The 14254-nt window shown below is 48.8% G+C and overlaps 3 protein-coding genes across 3 annotated transcripts, besides 5 other annotated features; all 3 read right to left on the bottom strand.

Annotated features, from left to right (window-relative positions):
- Window positions 1-616: 616 nt before the first annotated feature.
- Window positions 617-652: a microsatellite.
- Window positions 618-652: a microsatellite.
- A 472-nt stretch (window positions 653-1124) lies between these two features.
- Window positions 1125-2506, bottom strand: ACLA_096320 (uncharacterized protein; the record flags this gene model as incomplete). Its single annotated transcript, XM_001270124.1, has 4 exons — window positions 1125-1599; window positions 1697-1817; window positions 1892-2264; window positions 2360-2506. The coding sequence occupies 4 exons, from the start codon at window positions 2504-2506 to the stop codon at window positions 1125-1127; spliced, it is 1116 nt and encodes a 371-aa protein (XP_001270125.1).
- Window positions 1847-1875: a microsatellite.
- Window positions 2507-3653: 1147 nt separating the features above from the next.
- Window positions 3654-6938, bottom strand: ACLA_096310 (mannose-ethanolamine phosphotransferase GPI13; the record flags this gene model as incomplete). Its single annotated transcript, XM_001270123.1, has 2 exons — window positions 3654-6627; window positions 6703-6938. 2 exons carry the CDS (start codon window positions 6936-6938, stop codon window positions 3654-3656), a joined length of 3210 nt encoding a protein of 1069 aa, XP_001270124.1.
- A 1360-nt stretch (window positions 6939-8298) lies between these two features.
- Window positions 8299-9033, bottom strand: ACLA_096300 (uncharacterized protein; the record flags this gene model as incomplete). Its single annotated transcript, XM_001270122.1, has 2 exons — window positions 8299-8827; window positions 8984-9033. The coding sequence occupies 2 exons, from the start codon at window positions 9031-9033 to the stop codon at window positions 8299-8301; spliced, it is 579 nt and encodes a 192-aa protein (XP_001270123.1).
- Window positions 9034-9440: 407 nt separating this feature from the next.
- Window positions 9441-9467: a microsatellite.
- Window positions 9468-10134: 667 nt separating this feature from the next.
- Window positions 10135-10178: a microsatellite.
- Window positions 10179-14254: the final 4076 nt, after the last annotated feature.

Genomic DNA, 14254 nt, shown 5'->3' with positions numbered 1-14254 from the left:
ATGTCTCTAAGCCGGCTAGGCTGTGTATATTAGGACGGGGAAACCAATGAAGGGCCCTGAGAAGCGAGGACAGATAGAGTAGCATTTTTTTTCTCTCTCCTGGTTATGGTATATCAGTAGGAGATCCTAAGGAAGAGTAGAAGACGTAGGAGATGTAAAGGAGTGGGACGGTATTTATGCTTGTTGAGCATAGTTGTCTGAGAAATGAATCTATATCTATGCTTAACACTACAGGTCAACACCAAAGTATCGACATAAGAGTCAATGCTCCCTCCCTCCCCTTGATTGATCGACTGGACCTTGATTGATCTGCTACTATTATTCAATCCAGGCTATGCCATAGACTATTCATTCTGGGGAATACTTTGATTAATTGCAGCATATGAAGTTCATTGTCCTATATCTAAAAGAATAAGATGAATAAACTCAACATGATGCTATTAGCAACATATACATCCTATGCCTCGGACCCCATTAAGCTAAAAAGGCGTCTAGATACTCCCCCTACAATAGTAGTGATAATGCATGTTATAGTCATGTTGGACAATATTCATGCAAAGTCAAGGGGAAACACCACATTGACTGCAAATGTGGAAGCGCAAAGGCAGAGCAATCAGACGACGACGACGACGACGACGACAACGACAACGACACTGAAGGCCTTGAGTGGAGGTAAATGAAATGGGTGGACTGGAAGATATTCAGTCAACCGCTGTTACTATTCGCTATGATGTACTAGCTGCTTGCTATGTTCGAAGAGAGGGCTGTGATATGCTATAGAAGTCACTCCCAGCTCTGGCTCCTCTACCACTTCATAGGAAGCTATATCCAGAGAAGAGCCCAATCATATTGATAGGCTGTTTTCACTTCTCTTGACACATTGCACAACGTGTCTGCGGAACTTCCTTAGGAGTAAGTATTGATTATGGAAATCCGTTTGTATCTACGAGACCAGAACCGCGTTCTCATGCGGAACACAGAATCATCTCTTCATATGTGGCATACAGCTGTCGACGGCCACGAACGAAGAATGTTGTATGTGGTTACCAACTAACATAATTGAACTCCGCAGATGAAGTATCTGATTATATGTGGCATTACTTTCAATATACAATTAATTAATGTCATACACCCCCCATCTCCCGCTTGTCATGATCAATGAAGAACTCCACCTGCTTCCGAATCCCATTCCCCAAGGCCTGCGCACTCTCACTCGCCTCAGTGGCCTCAACGCTATTCCGACTCCCAAGAATACGATCGACACTCCCACCCTCCGCAGCATTCGATTTCGAGAGGATATTGCGCAGCCGCGAGTTCGTCCTGCGATGCTGCGTGTTCTGCGCCGTGGTTGAAAGCGACCGCCCGCCAGGAGTGCCCCCGACGGTCGCGGTGAGTTCGTACGAACGCGAGCGCTGGGCGCTACTGACCATGAAGCGGAAACCGGACAGGATCAAGTTGCGCAGGCACGGCAGCGAGGCGGTGATAATCACCAGCCAGGCCTCGATGAAGCCCCAGCGGAGGAGCCCGACGGTGTCGTTGAGCATTTCGTTTTTGAGCTGGGGGACCTGGACGACTTTGGCCAGAGCGGCGGCCATGGCTCTTTAGGGGAAAGAAAAAACGTTAGTATCGTTCACAGTCGGACTGGCGCCCAGAGCCAGGGAGAGGGGGAGAGGTAGGGGGTAAGAAAGATACGTACAGCAACCCGAGGCTCATGAGACCGATCAGACTGATCTTAACCGGAAGTCGCAGGTTGAGATGCCAGAAAATATAGGTTGGAACAACAACGAGATAGAGATCGACGAAGGTGTTGAAGACTTCTGGGGCCTCAGCGACCAGCTCACCGACCAGACAGAAAGAGAAAGAGAGAGAGAGAGATAGGGACAAAACGTACTATTCTGGAAAAATCCAAATCTGACCTGGACCTCATCCGAAATGCAGATCCCATCGATCTGATAGTCCCAGACAGCACTCGCAGGTTTGCACGAGGCGAAAATCAGGATGATAGGAACAGCGTTGACGGCGACTTCCAGGACCGCGAGAGTAATGAGGATGATCCGGTGCCATTTCTTGGTCCCCAGGATGGCCAGCAGATACAACACAAAGGCGGCGCGTCCTGCCGCCGCGCACGCAATCAGGAACACTGTCGTGAACACGTAGAACTTCCGCCCTGCCGCTGCTTCGGAACCGTATTCGTCGTTTGTTGGCTGAGCGTAGCCGTATGTGATGCCGCAGGTTAGGAGGGACGCTGCGATGAGTCCGAAACACTTGAGACGACCACGATTAGCCTTGCGCTCTCTGGCTTGTTGGGAGGGGGAGGTGGAGGAGCGCAGTTTGCTGAAACGAAAGGGCATAAACGTACCAACGCAAGGATCATGACCGCATCATCAAATTTGAACTGGCGAATCTTCACCTTCGCCAGGATGCGCAGCACGACAACCAGCACCGCGAAGCTCCCAAAAACCCAGCTCACCAACAACAGCTCTGTTTGGCGGCTGGAGATCGTCATCTCAATATCATGCGGTGTGAGCTAGAGCAGGCGAAGCGTAGTGAGCGAAAACGACTATACTCAACACCATTGACAGCAAGAAGAGCTCATCCGGAGCAATGTATCGGGGGGGGGGGGAAGGTTTCGGCATCGAGGCACACCGCCACCGACACAAAATTGACCGGGAGAGAAAAGAAGAATTCGTTTGGGGCTCGGACCGCAACAGTCTCCTCCGTACTCGGTACGTGCTGTGTGCTGCATGGCTATATCCAGAGTTTCTGGACCTTCATTTCCCGCTTCCAGCTGAAATTTTCCGATGCTCTGGAGCAAATAGCGCGGTCATTGACCACTTGTGGTACCAATCGAAGTGAAAGTTTGGCCCGTACCAGAGGTTTGGAGCCTCATTAAGCCACTCATCCTTCTTCAGAGTTCAAGCTTCCCCCCCGGGACGGATAAGACTAATGGGTTCCAGAACCATAGTTTTGTAGATAACTAGGTAGATACCCTGTCCCCGAGTCCCTGACCTCTGTAGAATATCTAGTGGATATCAGATAATCTATCGTCCAACTGACTCAGGCAGTGGCAGTATGGTAGGTGGTAATAAATGCTGAGCATCTTCTGGGTCGCCTCTCCTGAAGGATTTCCCTGGTCCTCGCTATCTATCAGCTCTAATAGGGACAGACCAGATCGCGTCCATCAGACCATATGTTCACAGATCCTACTATAAAAAGACACCCTCCGAACTATCTCAGAGGTCCGTATCACCTCCTGAGAAACAAGCCCCATCGCAATCAAAGAAGCGAGACCTGCATTATTAGTCAAAGCCAAGACCGAAAGTGGTGATCAAAAGAGGCCTGTGCGGCTGCCCGCTGATTGGTCGGGTCGAAATAAGGTTGAAGCTACCTTACACGTGCTCGGACTCTGAGTTTTGCTGGATTTTCTGTTTTTCCTGCTCCATGCGTGCCTCAGGCTTGTCAGGCGGTGGCTTAGGGATAATAGTTAGTAAAAGACTCAATAGGTAACAAGAAAATGTGATTGTGGTTTTTTTATTTTTCTATATATGTACATATAACTAGAAATGAAACTATATCAATGAATGGAAACATAGCCCAGCATGACTCAAATCCTTATCATGCAGGACATAAAACCCCTACCTGTTCACAGAACCTTACCACCCGAAAATCTCCGCCACGCTCAGCACACTGAACCGCACCCCGAAGACAGAAAACAGGATCATCACGATGTCCACAACACCCAGAACGATCGCGCCCATCATGAAACGCGGGCTGAAGATCCGGAAGAGCATGAGATGGCGGCGCAGGTGGCCCGCCCACATCGTCGTCGCGAGGTTGATCGTCGCGAAGTAGAGGATATAGGTACATGCTGCCTGCGCGACGTCGGAGAGGATCCGGGTGATGGGGCTGCCGGATTTGCCGGCCGCCGTAGCGCTCTCATGGAGCTGCAGCGGCCGCTTCCAGAGTACCGTCAGGGGCACAGCGATGGCGGTGAGGATCTGCGCGCCGAAGGTGTTCAAGATCACAAGAAGTGGAGACCAAGGATATTGGACGGATGAGAGAGGGATGAAGGCCGTCTCCCACTGGACACTGCTCAGGGTGGCCTGGTGGCCTGTTTTGAAGAAGTAGAAGGAGCCAAGCAGTCCGAGGACGACCGGTCCGATGGCCGAGTTGCCTGTGACGAGGGCGTTGGTGTCGAGGATTTCAAGCAGGGACAGAATCTGCCAGAGGAGCAGGCCGATAGCTCCCTGACCCATGGGCTTCTGCATGAGGATGATGGCCAGGCAGAAGTTGATAACAAGGAAAAAGGCCCGCGTTCCGTACACGTTGCCGAAACCAAGAATCGTCACTGTTCGTCTGCCCGGCTGTTGCACAGGGTCCTTGCCCTCGGTTTCATTGCCCCCTTGGCTGACACTGATACTCACACACGGCTTGGTGTAGATGAACGCGGCGGTTCCCGCGGCGAACGCAATGGCCAGGACTAGTTGAGCTAGGAAGACGCGCAGGGTTTTCAGAGTCTCTTTGCTCAAAAAGCCCCATTCACCGTCATCGGCAGCCTCCAGCATCCAGAACATTGAAGTTATCACAAGACCCAGCCGGAAGGCAAAGCCGATCCACAGCGTTGCGGCTCCTTCATATGATTTTGACCCAGCATAGAAGGATCGGACAACGGCCGGTAGGATGAGAGTAACCAAGCACGGGATGATCAGTTGCCACGGTGCAGATGTCGACGAGGTAGCAGACGCATAGTAGGTGGAACGGCAGAACGGCATTTGCTCCTCACGGCATAGGCGTGCAAAAGACGCGATTCGGCCTAGAATCACAAACAGAATGGAATGATAGACCCCCAGCACTCGGTCGGCTGTGGACTTTTGCCGCATCGAGGAAGCTCCCGCGGCGACTCCAAAGGTAGTCAGGAAAAACAAGAGAATTTCATCCTCCCAGATTGTGTACGAGTTTGACGCGAAACCAATCGATTGAGATATGGTAAAAACGAGAGCGAGCCATCCCCATAGAGTATCGGGAAGAGGCAATGACAGTCGTCCAGGGTGTCCAAATATAGCCCAAAAGCCGCCAATAATGCTGCCTACAGCAGCCAGAAAAACGGATGACTCGACAGCTCGCGAGGTCACAATGTGAGCGTAAGACAGACCGACTCCAGCCACAACACCCAATGCAGAACCCACTCCGACCGAAGAAAGCAGAGGACGTGTGAGCTCCGGTCGAGCAGTTCGAATCCCTCGGGCGTAGAACACTAGGAGAATGATCGCGGCGAACAAGATCCCAATACCCTGCAACATGCTCGTAACATCGAACTTGGCCCACAGACTACGGCAGACTTGTAAGATATGACGTTGGTATTGACGATGCAAGTCGGAAGCCGAGCGCAGAGCAGCCATATTTGACCTACCGGCCTTAGCCACCTTTTGCCAGGCACCATCTGCAGTCTCCCACAGCGCCCCGGACTCAAGTGCCTGTCGGTCATCCGCACCATGCGAGGACGCATATGCCTGCTGATACCTTTTGATTTGGGCAGAAGTCAGTCGGTTCACAGTGGCAAGGTTCTTCCAGTTCTTTCCACCGACACCAATGAAGGCCTCCTCAATCGGGGAACCAAGGTTGTTGAAGGGGATGGCCATGCCAAGAAGGAGCGACAGGGTTGGGACGAGGTCGATTTGAGGCACGAACCGTTCCCGTGCGGTGGCCGGTGGATTAGCAGTTTCAGGACTTGTGCGACCGAAGATGCCTTTCTTCGAGTACATCCAGAGAGCGGCCTCAACTTCGTCGTCTGATTCACCACCGTGGTCGCCCTTAGAGTCCATTCCGTGATCTCCCATCACCACCAAAAGCGTCTTATCGTCGAGCGTCGCGATCAGGTTCCGAATGACTTGATCCATCTCGCGCAGTTTCGCAGCCATTGCGGGATGGTCAGGTCCGTATCTGTGTCCGGCATGATCAACGCCGAGATAGTGTCCAAAGATCACATCCCATTTGGTGGCGTTGGCAGGATGCAGCAGCGGAAAGAGGTGTTCCGTGACGCCATTGTCGACGGTGTGCAGGTCCCAGACGTTAAATGAATCGAACGGCTTCGTGAGATTGGCATCGAAGTACCCTGGGAAGAGAGCCTGCCAAGTATCGTCACCGAGGTGTACCAAGGTCTTGCCCGCCGCATGGAGCTGTGCAACAAGGTTATCCTCATCGATCGCCGTCCCCGCAAAATTGGAGCCAGCATCCACAAAGGTAGGCAAGGTGCCGGTGGTCAACCCCTTGAGTCGTTGTAAAGTTGTGGTAGGCGGATCCGCGATGAAGGGAAGCAAGAAAGCTTTCTCGGGGGTCTTGACAGCCGTCTCGTAGAGGACGGGGATGTTATCATGGAACAGGTGTGCCGTTTCACTCTCCGACCCTGTCGCAAACGGCACCGTAAAGTCATACCGCAGCGCATCGATAATAATCACAATAGCCTTATCGAACGATTTATCATGCCAACACCCTTTATTTCCTTTGCGAGCCGACGATACCGACGAGTCGTCAAATGGTAGAACATCACAAGTCGATTTATTTTCCAATACCATCCGAGTGAGAAGAAAGCCCTTCGTGAAAAAGAATATCCCGGCAACGTGCAGAAACCTAAGCATCCGACCTGTCAGTCAGCCATCGCATATTCCGTGAGACCACCTGTGCCAAAGAAAAAAAACGACTCACAGAATCCACCCCAACACCCCCAGTATCCCAGAATGCATCAATGTGAATTGGCGCTCATATATCTTGTCCTGAATAGGCGGTGTCTTGGTACCCTTCCCCGGTCGCGATGGCAGAGACATTTTCGGCGACTGAGCTCCTCGAGGGTCGGAGGTGGAGTGCGGCGACAGTGTTCCAGGGGAAGCTGCCGTAGGTCGCAACCCACTAGGGCCAGCTTCACGGCCTGTTGCTGAAGCCATCTCGAGCACTGGAATCAAGGTGTGATGGGAGGTGTGTTCATCCGAATGGCCAGGGGGTTCTTTGGTCTGTTTAGGAGGGGTTCAGCTGGCTCAATGCGGTGGTCCCAAGTCCAGCTAGCTACCTTGGGCGATTTAAACGGCACTTGCAAGGAAAGGAGCTCGAGGAACAAATACTTATATTGAAAGAGAGAAAAGAAAATACCGCGGAAGGAGAGGTAGCAGGGTTCAGAAATGATAATCGAATGAATGTCGGATATTCTTTAGTTTCCCTCGTGGAGCTGTCAACAACTGTGCTCTTCTATCGAAGCTTTACTCAGGGCATGCTCATGATCACACTGACAGCTCAAATTCACACGTATAAGGAATCCAATAGAAGCAAATTAAATACCACCAAATCTTGGAGAGCTAGACATAAGAAAAAGGAAACAAAGTGACACTGGAACTGAAGATCGTTCCCAGAATTCCCTTTTTTTTTTTTTCCCCGTGACGTCGGGCGTGTCGGCGCTTTCAGCAGGCTTAAAAGAAAGAACTGGCCGGGTCGGCGCGGAACATTCAAAGCCCTGTGTTGGTGGGCCGTTGCAGCCGCTCTAGGGCAACTGTTTACTCTAGGTTGACCCCCTGGGCCCCTGGTATTGCAGAATTCTGTTTCTGAGAAGAAATGAAATATCATAGCTGAGACTGACTGTCGTGATCTCTGTACATGTAATGACATCCATTGAGGCTCTCGCTCCGAAAGAACGACCACCTAATGTGTAATCGAGCTAGTTACATACATTATCCAGTTGTAGGGCACCCAGGGCAAACCGAGAATTGCAAGGGATGGGAGAAGTAAAAAAAAGGGGGGGATTATAGAGAAAGAAAACAGAAAGGAAGGAAGAGAAAAAAAAAGGGGGTGCTTGGAGAATGTAAAAGGGGAAATCAGATAGAAAAGAGAAACAAACGCGAACATAACATCCCTCAGCCCTAGTGACATGGCAGAGCTGAAGGAACCACGAGTGGCCGAGCACAAGATATGAACGCCAGAAGAAAATATGATAAGTCAAGAACAGAGAGATGCTAAAATGGCAACCAAGAGAGAATAGGACCAGCAACCCTTTGCTATACACCATTCGGTCTCGGTATACCTTTGGAGTGACTACTCTCCAGATGATCCGGCGAGTAGTATCCTTTCCTCCAAGGGGAAAGATAAAATAGAAAGCCGGTGGCCAAATACAACGGATTATTCGCATATGTGCAGGTGGCGGATGAAAAAGGCTAGCAGGAATGATGATGTGCAAACGGTAAGTGTTTTGGGAGGTCGTCGAAAAGCGAGAAGAGGTATGTAGTTGGTTGAGGTGGGTTTCAGTCGGGGCGATCAGAACTAAGACCATCTCTTCATGTCCTCCTTCTCCTTGAGGCCACCCATGCGTTCAATGTCCAGGGACTGGAAGCGTTCCGCATCGCTAGACTGATAAGGGGGAAGCTCCTCGTGGCATGGTTCTAACCCAACCGCACCGGCATCGCTGATTCTCACCACTACCACACGTCCGGATTTGCGCTTTCCAGACTCATCCTCCTCCTCGGGGAAGGTGATGCGGATTTCCGGGACGGGGCTGGGTGGAGGGCTCGACGAATTCTCAATCAGGCTTCGTTTTTCATCGTACACGAGGATGGATTGCGTCTTCGTGTTTGAAGAGGCGGAGATGGTTAGGCGACGATGGTTGGGCGAGCACTGCCCGTTATGGATGGGAAGTTCGGGTTCCGCACGGCTCTGACGCTTGCGACGTAAGATCAGGAGGGTTGCGACCAGGACGATACCGAGAAGAACAAGGACCAAAAGGGAGATCAACAGATCGACCATGGCAGGAGAGAGTCCATCGTCGAGTTTGGTGTTGTCGCGTGAAACAAGTCTGGCGAACATCTTTGCTGACTTGAAGGAATGAAAAGCTTTCTTCGTCGTGAAATGTCAAGCCTAGGCGTGCAAGCTGTATACAGCGTTTCAAGATATCCAATACCAAAGGAGGTTGTATATCCTTTAATTCAAGGGAGTGAAGTCGTTCTATTACCGATCGGGCCTGTTAACGTCCGATCCAACGTCGAGCAACAACTGGCCCATAGCCGAGACTTACACTGCGTCCGAACAAGTTTCAGCCGGGGACAAAATCAGAGAAAAGGTTGTTCGAGAGTCTGTAGTTCGAAAGAGAGAATGTATTGGGTCGGTTGGTTTTGGTCGGATTTCGCGGGTGGATCTGTCGGAATATCGAGACTGACAGGGTCGACGATGATGATGACGACGGTGATGAAAGAACGGATAGCAAAGTGACAGCTGAAAGAGTGAAGCTGACACCTGCTGTGGTTTAGAGAGAGAACGTGATGGGGTGGAAGGAGGAAGAATGAGGGAGGGGTTGGTATGGGGGGGGTGAAAACAACAACAGAAAAGAAGGGAAGGGAAAGACTGAAGGGAGGAGAGCGAGAGGGGAGAGAGAGAGAAGAGAAAAAAGAGAGTGTCAGTCAGCAGTTCAGCCCAGGATTGCCCAGGATTGCCCAGGACCGGCAGCCTCAGGCCAGCGCATAGCAGGCTACTCCATAGTTAGCAGGTGTCTCGCGGCTCGCCAGGAACGAGGCGCAAGGGCCCTTAGACTACTCCGTAGATGGTCTAAGTCACATACAAGTCCAGTCCAGACCAGAACATCCAGCGAACTGTGTGGGGGTCAGTTTGCCCAGCTAGACAGGGCTCTAAACTCTTCCAGGCCTCTTTACGAGTCTAGTTTCTGACTGCTGGGCACTAACCGACTTACAAGGTTCCAAGTCACGAACTGGAAGCGGGTGTAATTTCCCCCATCAGGCCAACATTGGCCCCAATCAGCGCTCGCTCGTCCCTGACGCCAACTGGTCACCCCTCGCTGCCAGCAAGCTTATTCGTTGCGCAACCTGAGGATTGACATGATTCCAGTCCATTTATAGAGCCGCTAACTTAGCTCTCTGTTCTAATAATATTATTCATTATTACGGAATACGGAGTAGTTCACTAGTTCTTGATTCCTGTGATTGTGTGGCTTTTCCACAGTTCCACTCCTAGTTTTCTACCCCTGAAAAACGGCCAAAATTGGAATGCCAAATGCTTGAAGACAGGCAGTTTGTCTTGTGCTTCAATCTTCACGTTGCATATGAGATTACAATCGAATTACGGAGCAATTGGAACCTTTTATCTTTCTTAAATAAAAAGAATATAAAAAAATAAAAATAAAAAAATATAAAAATCTCCGAATATGCACATTGCACTTTATACTCCGTAGCCAATACCTCATTTTCTACTTACGCGATGGAAGTACTCTGTGTTCCTCTTTGATGATCTGACATCGATTCCAGACTCAAGTCCCTCTTATTGTTTGTTTGTCAACATATAATTACGGTGAATCCCATTCTCATGATTCCTATGGCCCTTACGGAACTAGGATCATCAACTCAGCATCCGAGCCTTGAGTTTGACACTTATTCTTTGTTGTCTAACCCACAAGCCCGGAGCAGGAGACTCGTCTATATTCTGTAGATAGATTCAAGCGAACTCCTTCTCGCTCCAAGCCAAGACCCAAGTCTTGCAAGTTTTTATCTCAGAGTGGGGTCCACCACAATCATCATGACATACATCAATTGCTTTCTTCTACTAGTTGGAAGCAGGGAACGTTGGAGGTAGTCTGCAGTCTGTAGTCTGTGCAGTAATGGTATCCATCGATCGGAGATTGAGAGGTCAAGAGATCACTGACGTTGAAGTCATTTCCTGAACTACTATCTAACATGTTCGATTTATATTGGCCGTCTGAGTTTAATGTCCTTAATACTTGGGATATTGTCAGCCCTACAATGGTCACAACTTGTATTTCATCTTGAATCAAAGAATGACATTCGGTGTATTATTTTATGTATTATTGGTTGTTCGTATATATAAGCATCCATGAGAATATACCAGTCTGGGGTATCCTTGTAAATGCTATACTACGAGACCGGAGATATAATCGTGAGTATGGGAGTTTAAGTATATCCAAGTATAAAGGTCTGGATGTTCTGTCTCGACAGTTCTTTCAATAACAACTGGGAGACTCTATGATAACTCAACGTATATATCTCTCGGCAACAGGCTGATTAGATGCCTTTCATCCTGATCTCCAGCTCCAAGGATATATTCGGGCTACAGTACTATCTTAAAGCCTTTCCGAGGAAGGACGACTGGAGCCTCGGTGTTCTAGCATGAAATACAATAGAGATGGAGCAGAGTCGGATCATCTAGGATGAGGAGGCCATAGGCCTGTGAAAACCTGGGGTTAATATCCTGGATAATAAGCAGGGGTCCTGATAGGGCGAGATCAAACGCGCGCATTCCGGAGACGAGCCGAGTCATCAATCATCACACCTGTTTTATGAGTTATCAGTGATGAAGGGAACTCTTATATAGATGCTTTCTCTTTCTAACGATTGCTATTGTCTTTGCAATCAGAATGTCAGACCCACACATCGATCCAGGCGAATAACGCAAGGACCGAGTCTATGACCTTGACCTACTGTCATGGAAGGGATGATAGCTGGAGTCAAACCTAACTATCGAGGCCCTGCTGTTTCTCCTAGGAAGAAGATGCAATACAGGGTAGGGTGATGCGCTGCAGAATCATAGTTGATAGATTGACCATGGTAGAAGACAGCCCAGGCAGCAGGGATAAAGTATAAGGGCCAAAAGAGGCATTCAAACGAGTTCCTTGGATTGCAGCTGTACTCCCCGTCGGGAGAAAACTACAGGAGATGATGATCAGAAACCATGGATGTCACTATTGTGGTGAATGTAAGGGGCCGCTTCAAGGGATCAGAGACAGTAGTGCCGTGTAACTACTAGATAGGTGAGTCAATGAAGACTGATTGTCTATGTTGAGAACTATCTATGGAGTAATAGTACATCAGTAGTTTGTAGGTACCCTGGAGTAAAACTTTCCAAGGCAATATCAATCTCATGCCAGTAAGGTTCTACACAATATATACAAACAGATTGTTCCATAGTGGTAAAGTTGTCAGTTGCAACCATGTATGTCAGGGATCACAAGACAAATCACCCCAACAAACAAACCGTTGCTACATGTACAAGTCACCCTGGGCCTGATAGTGAGGCTGCCAATAACCTACCAAGCTCCAAGTTCCAACGCATCCGGGGAGATAGTAATCAAGAAGAGCCACTAACCAACTGGAGCTGTTTCATGCTGCCTTAGGTAAGGTTGATTCAGCCAGGTACCTCACGGTTAACTAGTTTAGGTCGGTACCTAAGAACGTTGTCCTCTATCCAGACCTTTGTCCGTTTTCGTCTCATTTTGTTTTTGTTTAGTCGGCCATTGTTTTTTGATGTTGATTGCAGGCCATCTAGTTTTCGAAGGGAAACTCCGAGTTGATTGATTAATATCTAGTCTACTAATCAGATATATCAATTAATCGAATTTATCGATAGGAAGAATAGGTAGTTAACAGACTAGTTTAGTGGATCCGATCGGTCGGGCTGAGGGGCTGAACAGAACCTCATCGCCTTGAATTTATGATACAGGTTTAAACACAGCGAAGTGAGGAAAGTCTACAGAGTACAGAGTAATGATGATTAGTCTCAGAATGGAAAGCTTCCAAGTGTCGATATATCCAGTACCCATGGCCGACGACATGTCAACAGTTCACTGGGAAAAGTTAGGAAAACATGTCCGACAGCATATCTGGCAGTGGTGTCCATGAATCCATTCGAATTGTCTCACCATATATACCATAACTAAGGTAAGGTAGACTACACACAGTCAACCAACCAACCATCAAGAACGGCGCTCATTTTATCAAAGATATCGAACCCGAACTTACCTTTGGTTATTAGGTAGATACTGTATGTGTCAATATGCGTTCTCGATTACGCATACATGCCATTACCTTTGGCTGCGATCTGGCGGTCAAACTCAACCCACAAGCCAGTGTTTGAGAATCTCTGCCACTGTGAGTGGTGAGAGCGGGGATTTAGAAGGGGACCTGGAGAAAAACAGAAAGGGGAAAGAAAGAATGATATTCTGTCGTACAAGCCTTGCTAGTATGACTCTTTCCCACCGGTATAGCATTTTTCATTCTAAATAATTAGGCCTTCCTGGTGATAGATAGTTAAGCATAGAAGTCGAATGAACAGGACAGGACCCGCCTGGATTGAAGCCTAAACAAGAGGCGGCGGGAAGTGTAAATTTGGGCGGCCCCAGATCGGGCGGATGTCTGGATTCTGGAAGGGCTGGAATACTAATAATGGTAGAGAATTAGACTACGGTCCATAGAAGTTAGAAAGATAGAAAGAGATACAACAATTAATGCCAGATTGCCTCAGGCTAAAATTACACCCATGGGAACCATCCTTTCAATGACCACAGATGATATAGATCAACTATGAACATCTTATTCTGACTCCAGTATGAGCGCTTGATCTGTACAGTTTACATATGTAGGACGGACCAGGAGAAAGCCACTTGCCAGATGTACCTGTCTTAAGTTCTTAACTAGACTCTTAGGCCTCTTAGGTCTCTCAGATGTGCAAAACGCAGACGGAGCCCTTTGGATCTCTGATCGACAAGATCGCCTGGGCGTCAGGAGCGTATTGTTATTGACGTGTATTGTATCAATCCTTTCCAACAGTTCTCACTTTAAATTCATGATCCATATCACGAAATACCGATACCATACAGCCTCTTTTCGCAGCATCGTTTTTTTTTCTTCCCCTGCTGGATCCTGTCCTTAGTTAAGTTCTAAGGCTCCAAGGCTCTAAGCACGAAAAGCAACGCAGCAGCTTATCTCGGTCTACCTTTAACCCATCCCTAGTTATCGTCCCTGCTGCTGCCAGCAAAAAAAGAACTTCATCATCTATCTACTCTTGCGCTTTTTTTCCCCTTTCCCTTTTCCTCTCTCTCTCTCTCTCTCTTCTTTTATCCTAAACCAAAAACCCCCCCCCTTCGCTTGTTCTGATTACACTCAATATCCTGGGGGTATTCTTCTTACTACTTTACTCGTATTACCATTATTTCTGCACGTTTGATCGGTCTTTTTTTCTTCCTCACTATCTTTTTTTCCGCCCACCAACTCCTCCTCCCCCCAAAGCTATCTATCGCTCTTCAGTCTGGACTCTTATCCTTTCTTCCTCCCTTCGCCAATCTCTTCGATCTGCCCAGATACCTCATCTTTAGCGTCTAATTTATCGTCCGCCGAAGAGATAGACAGGCCACAGATCTTCGAATTCTTACGATACAGATTGACCCGCTCTGAGCAGATTGGCTGTGTTGTGTCATGCTTGCTTC

This window comes from Aspergillus clavatus, genomic scaffold (genome assembly GCF_000002715.2).
Source record: "Aspergillus clavatus NRRL 1 1099423829804 genomic scaffold, whole genome shotgun sequence".
Taxonomy (NCBI): domain Eukaryota; kingdom Fungi; phylum Ascomycota; class Eurotiomycetes; order Eurotiales; family Aspergillaceae; genus Aspergillus; species Aspergillus clavatus.
This window is presented reverse-complemented; position numbering and strand designations above follow the sequence as displayed.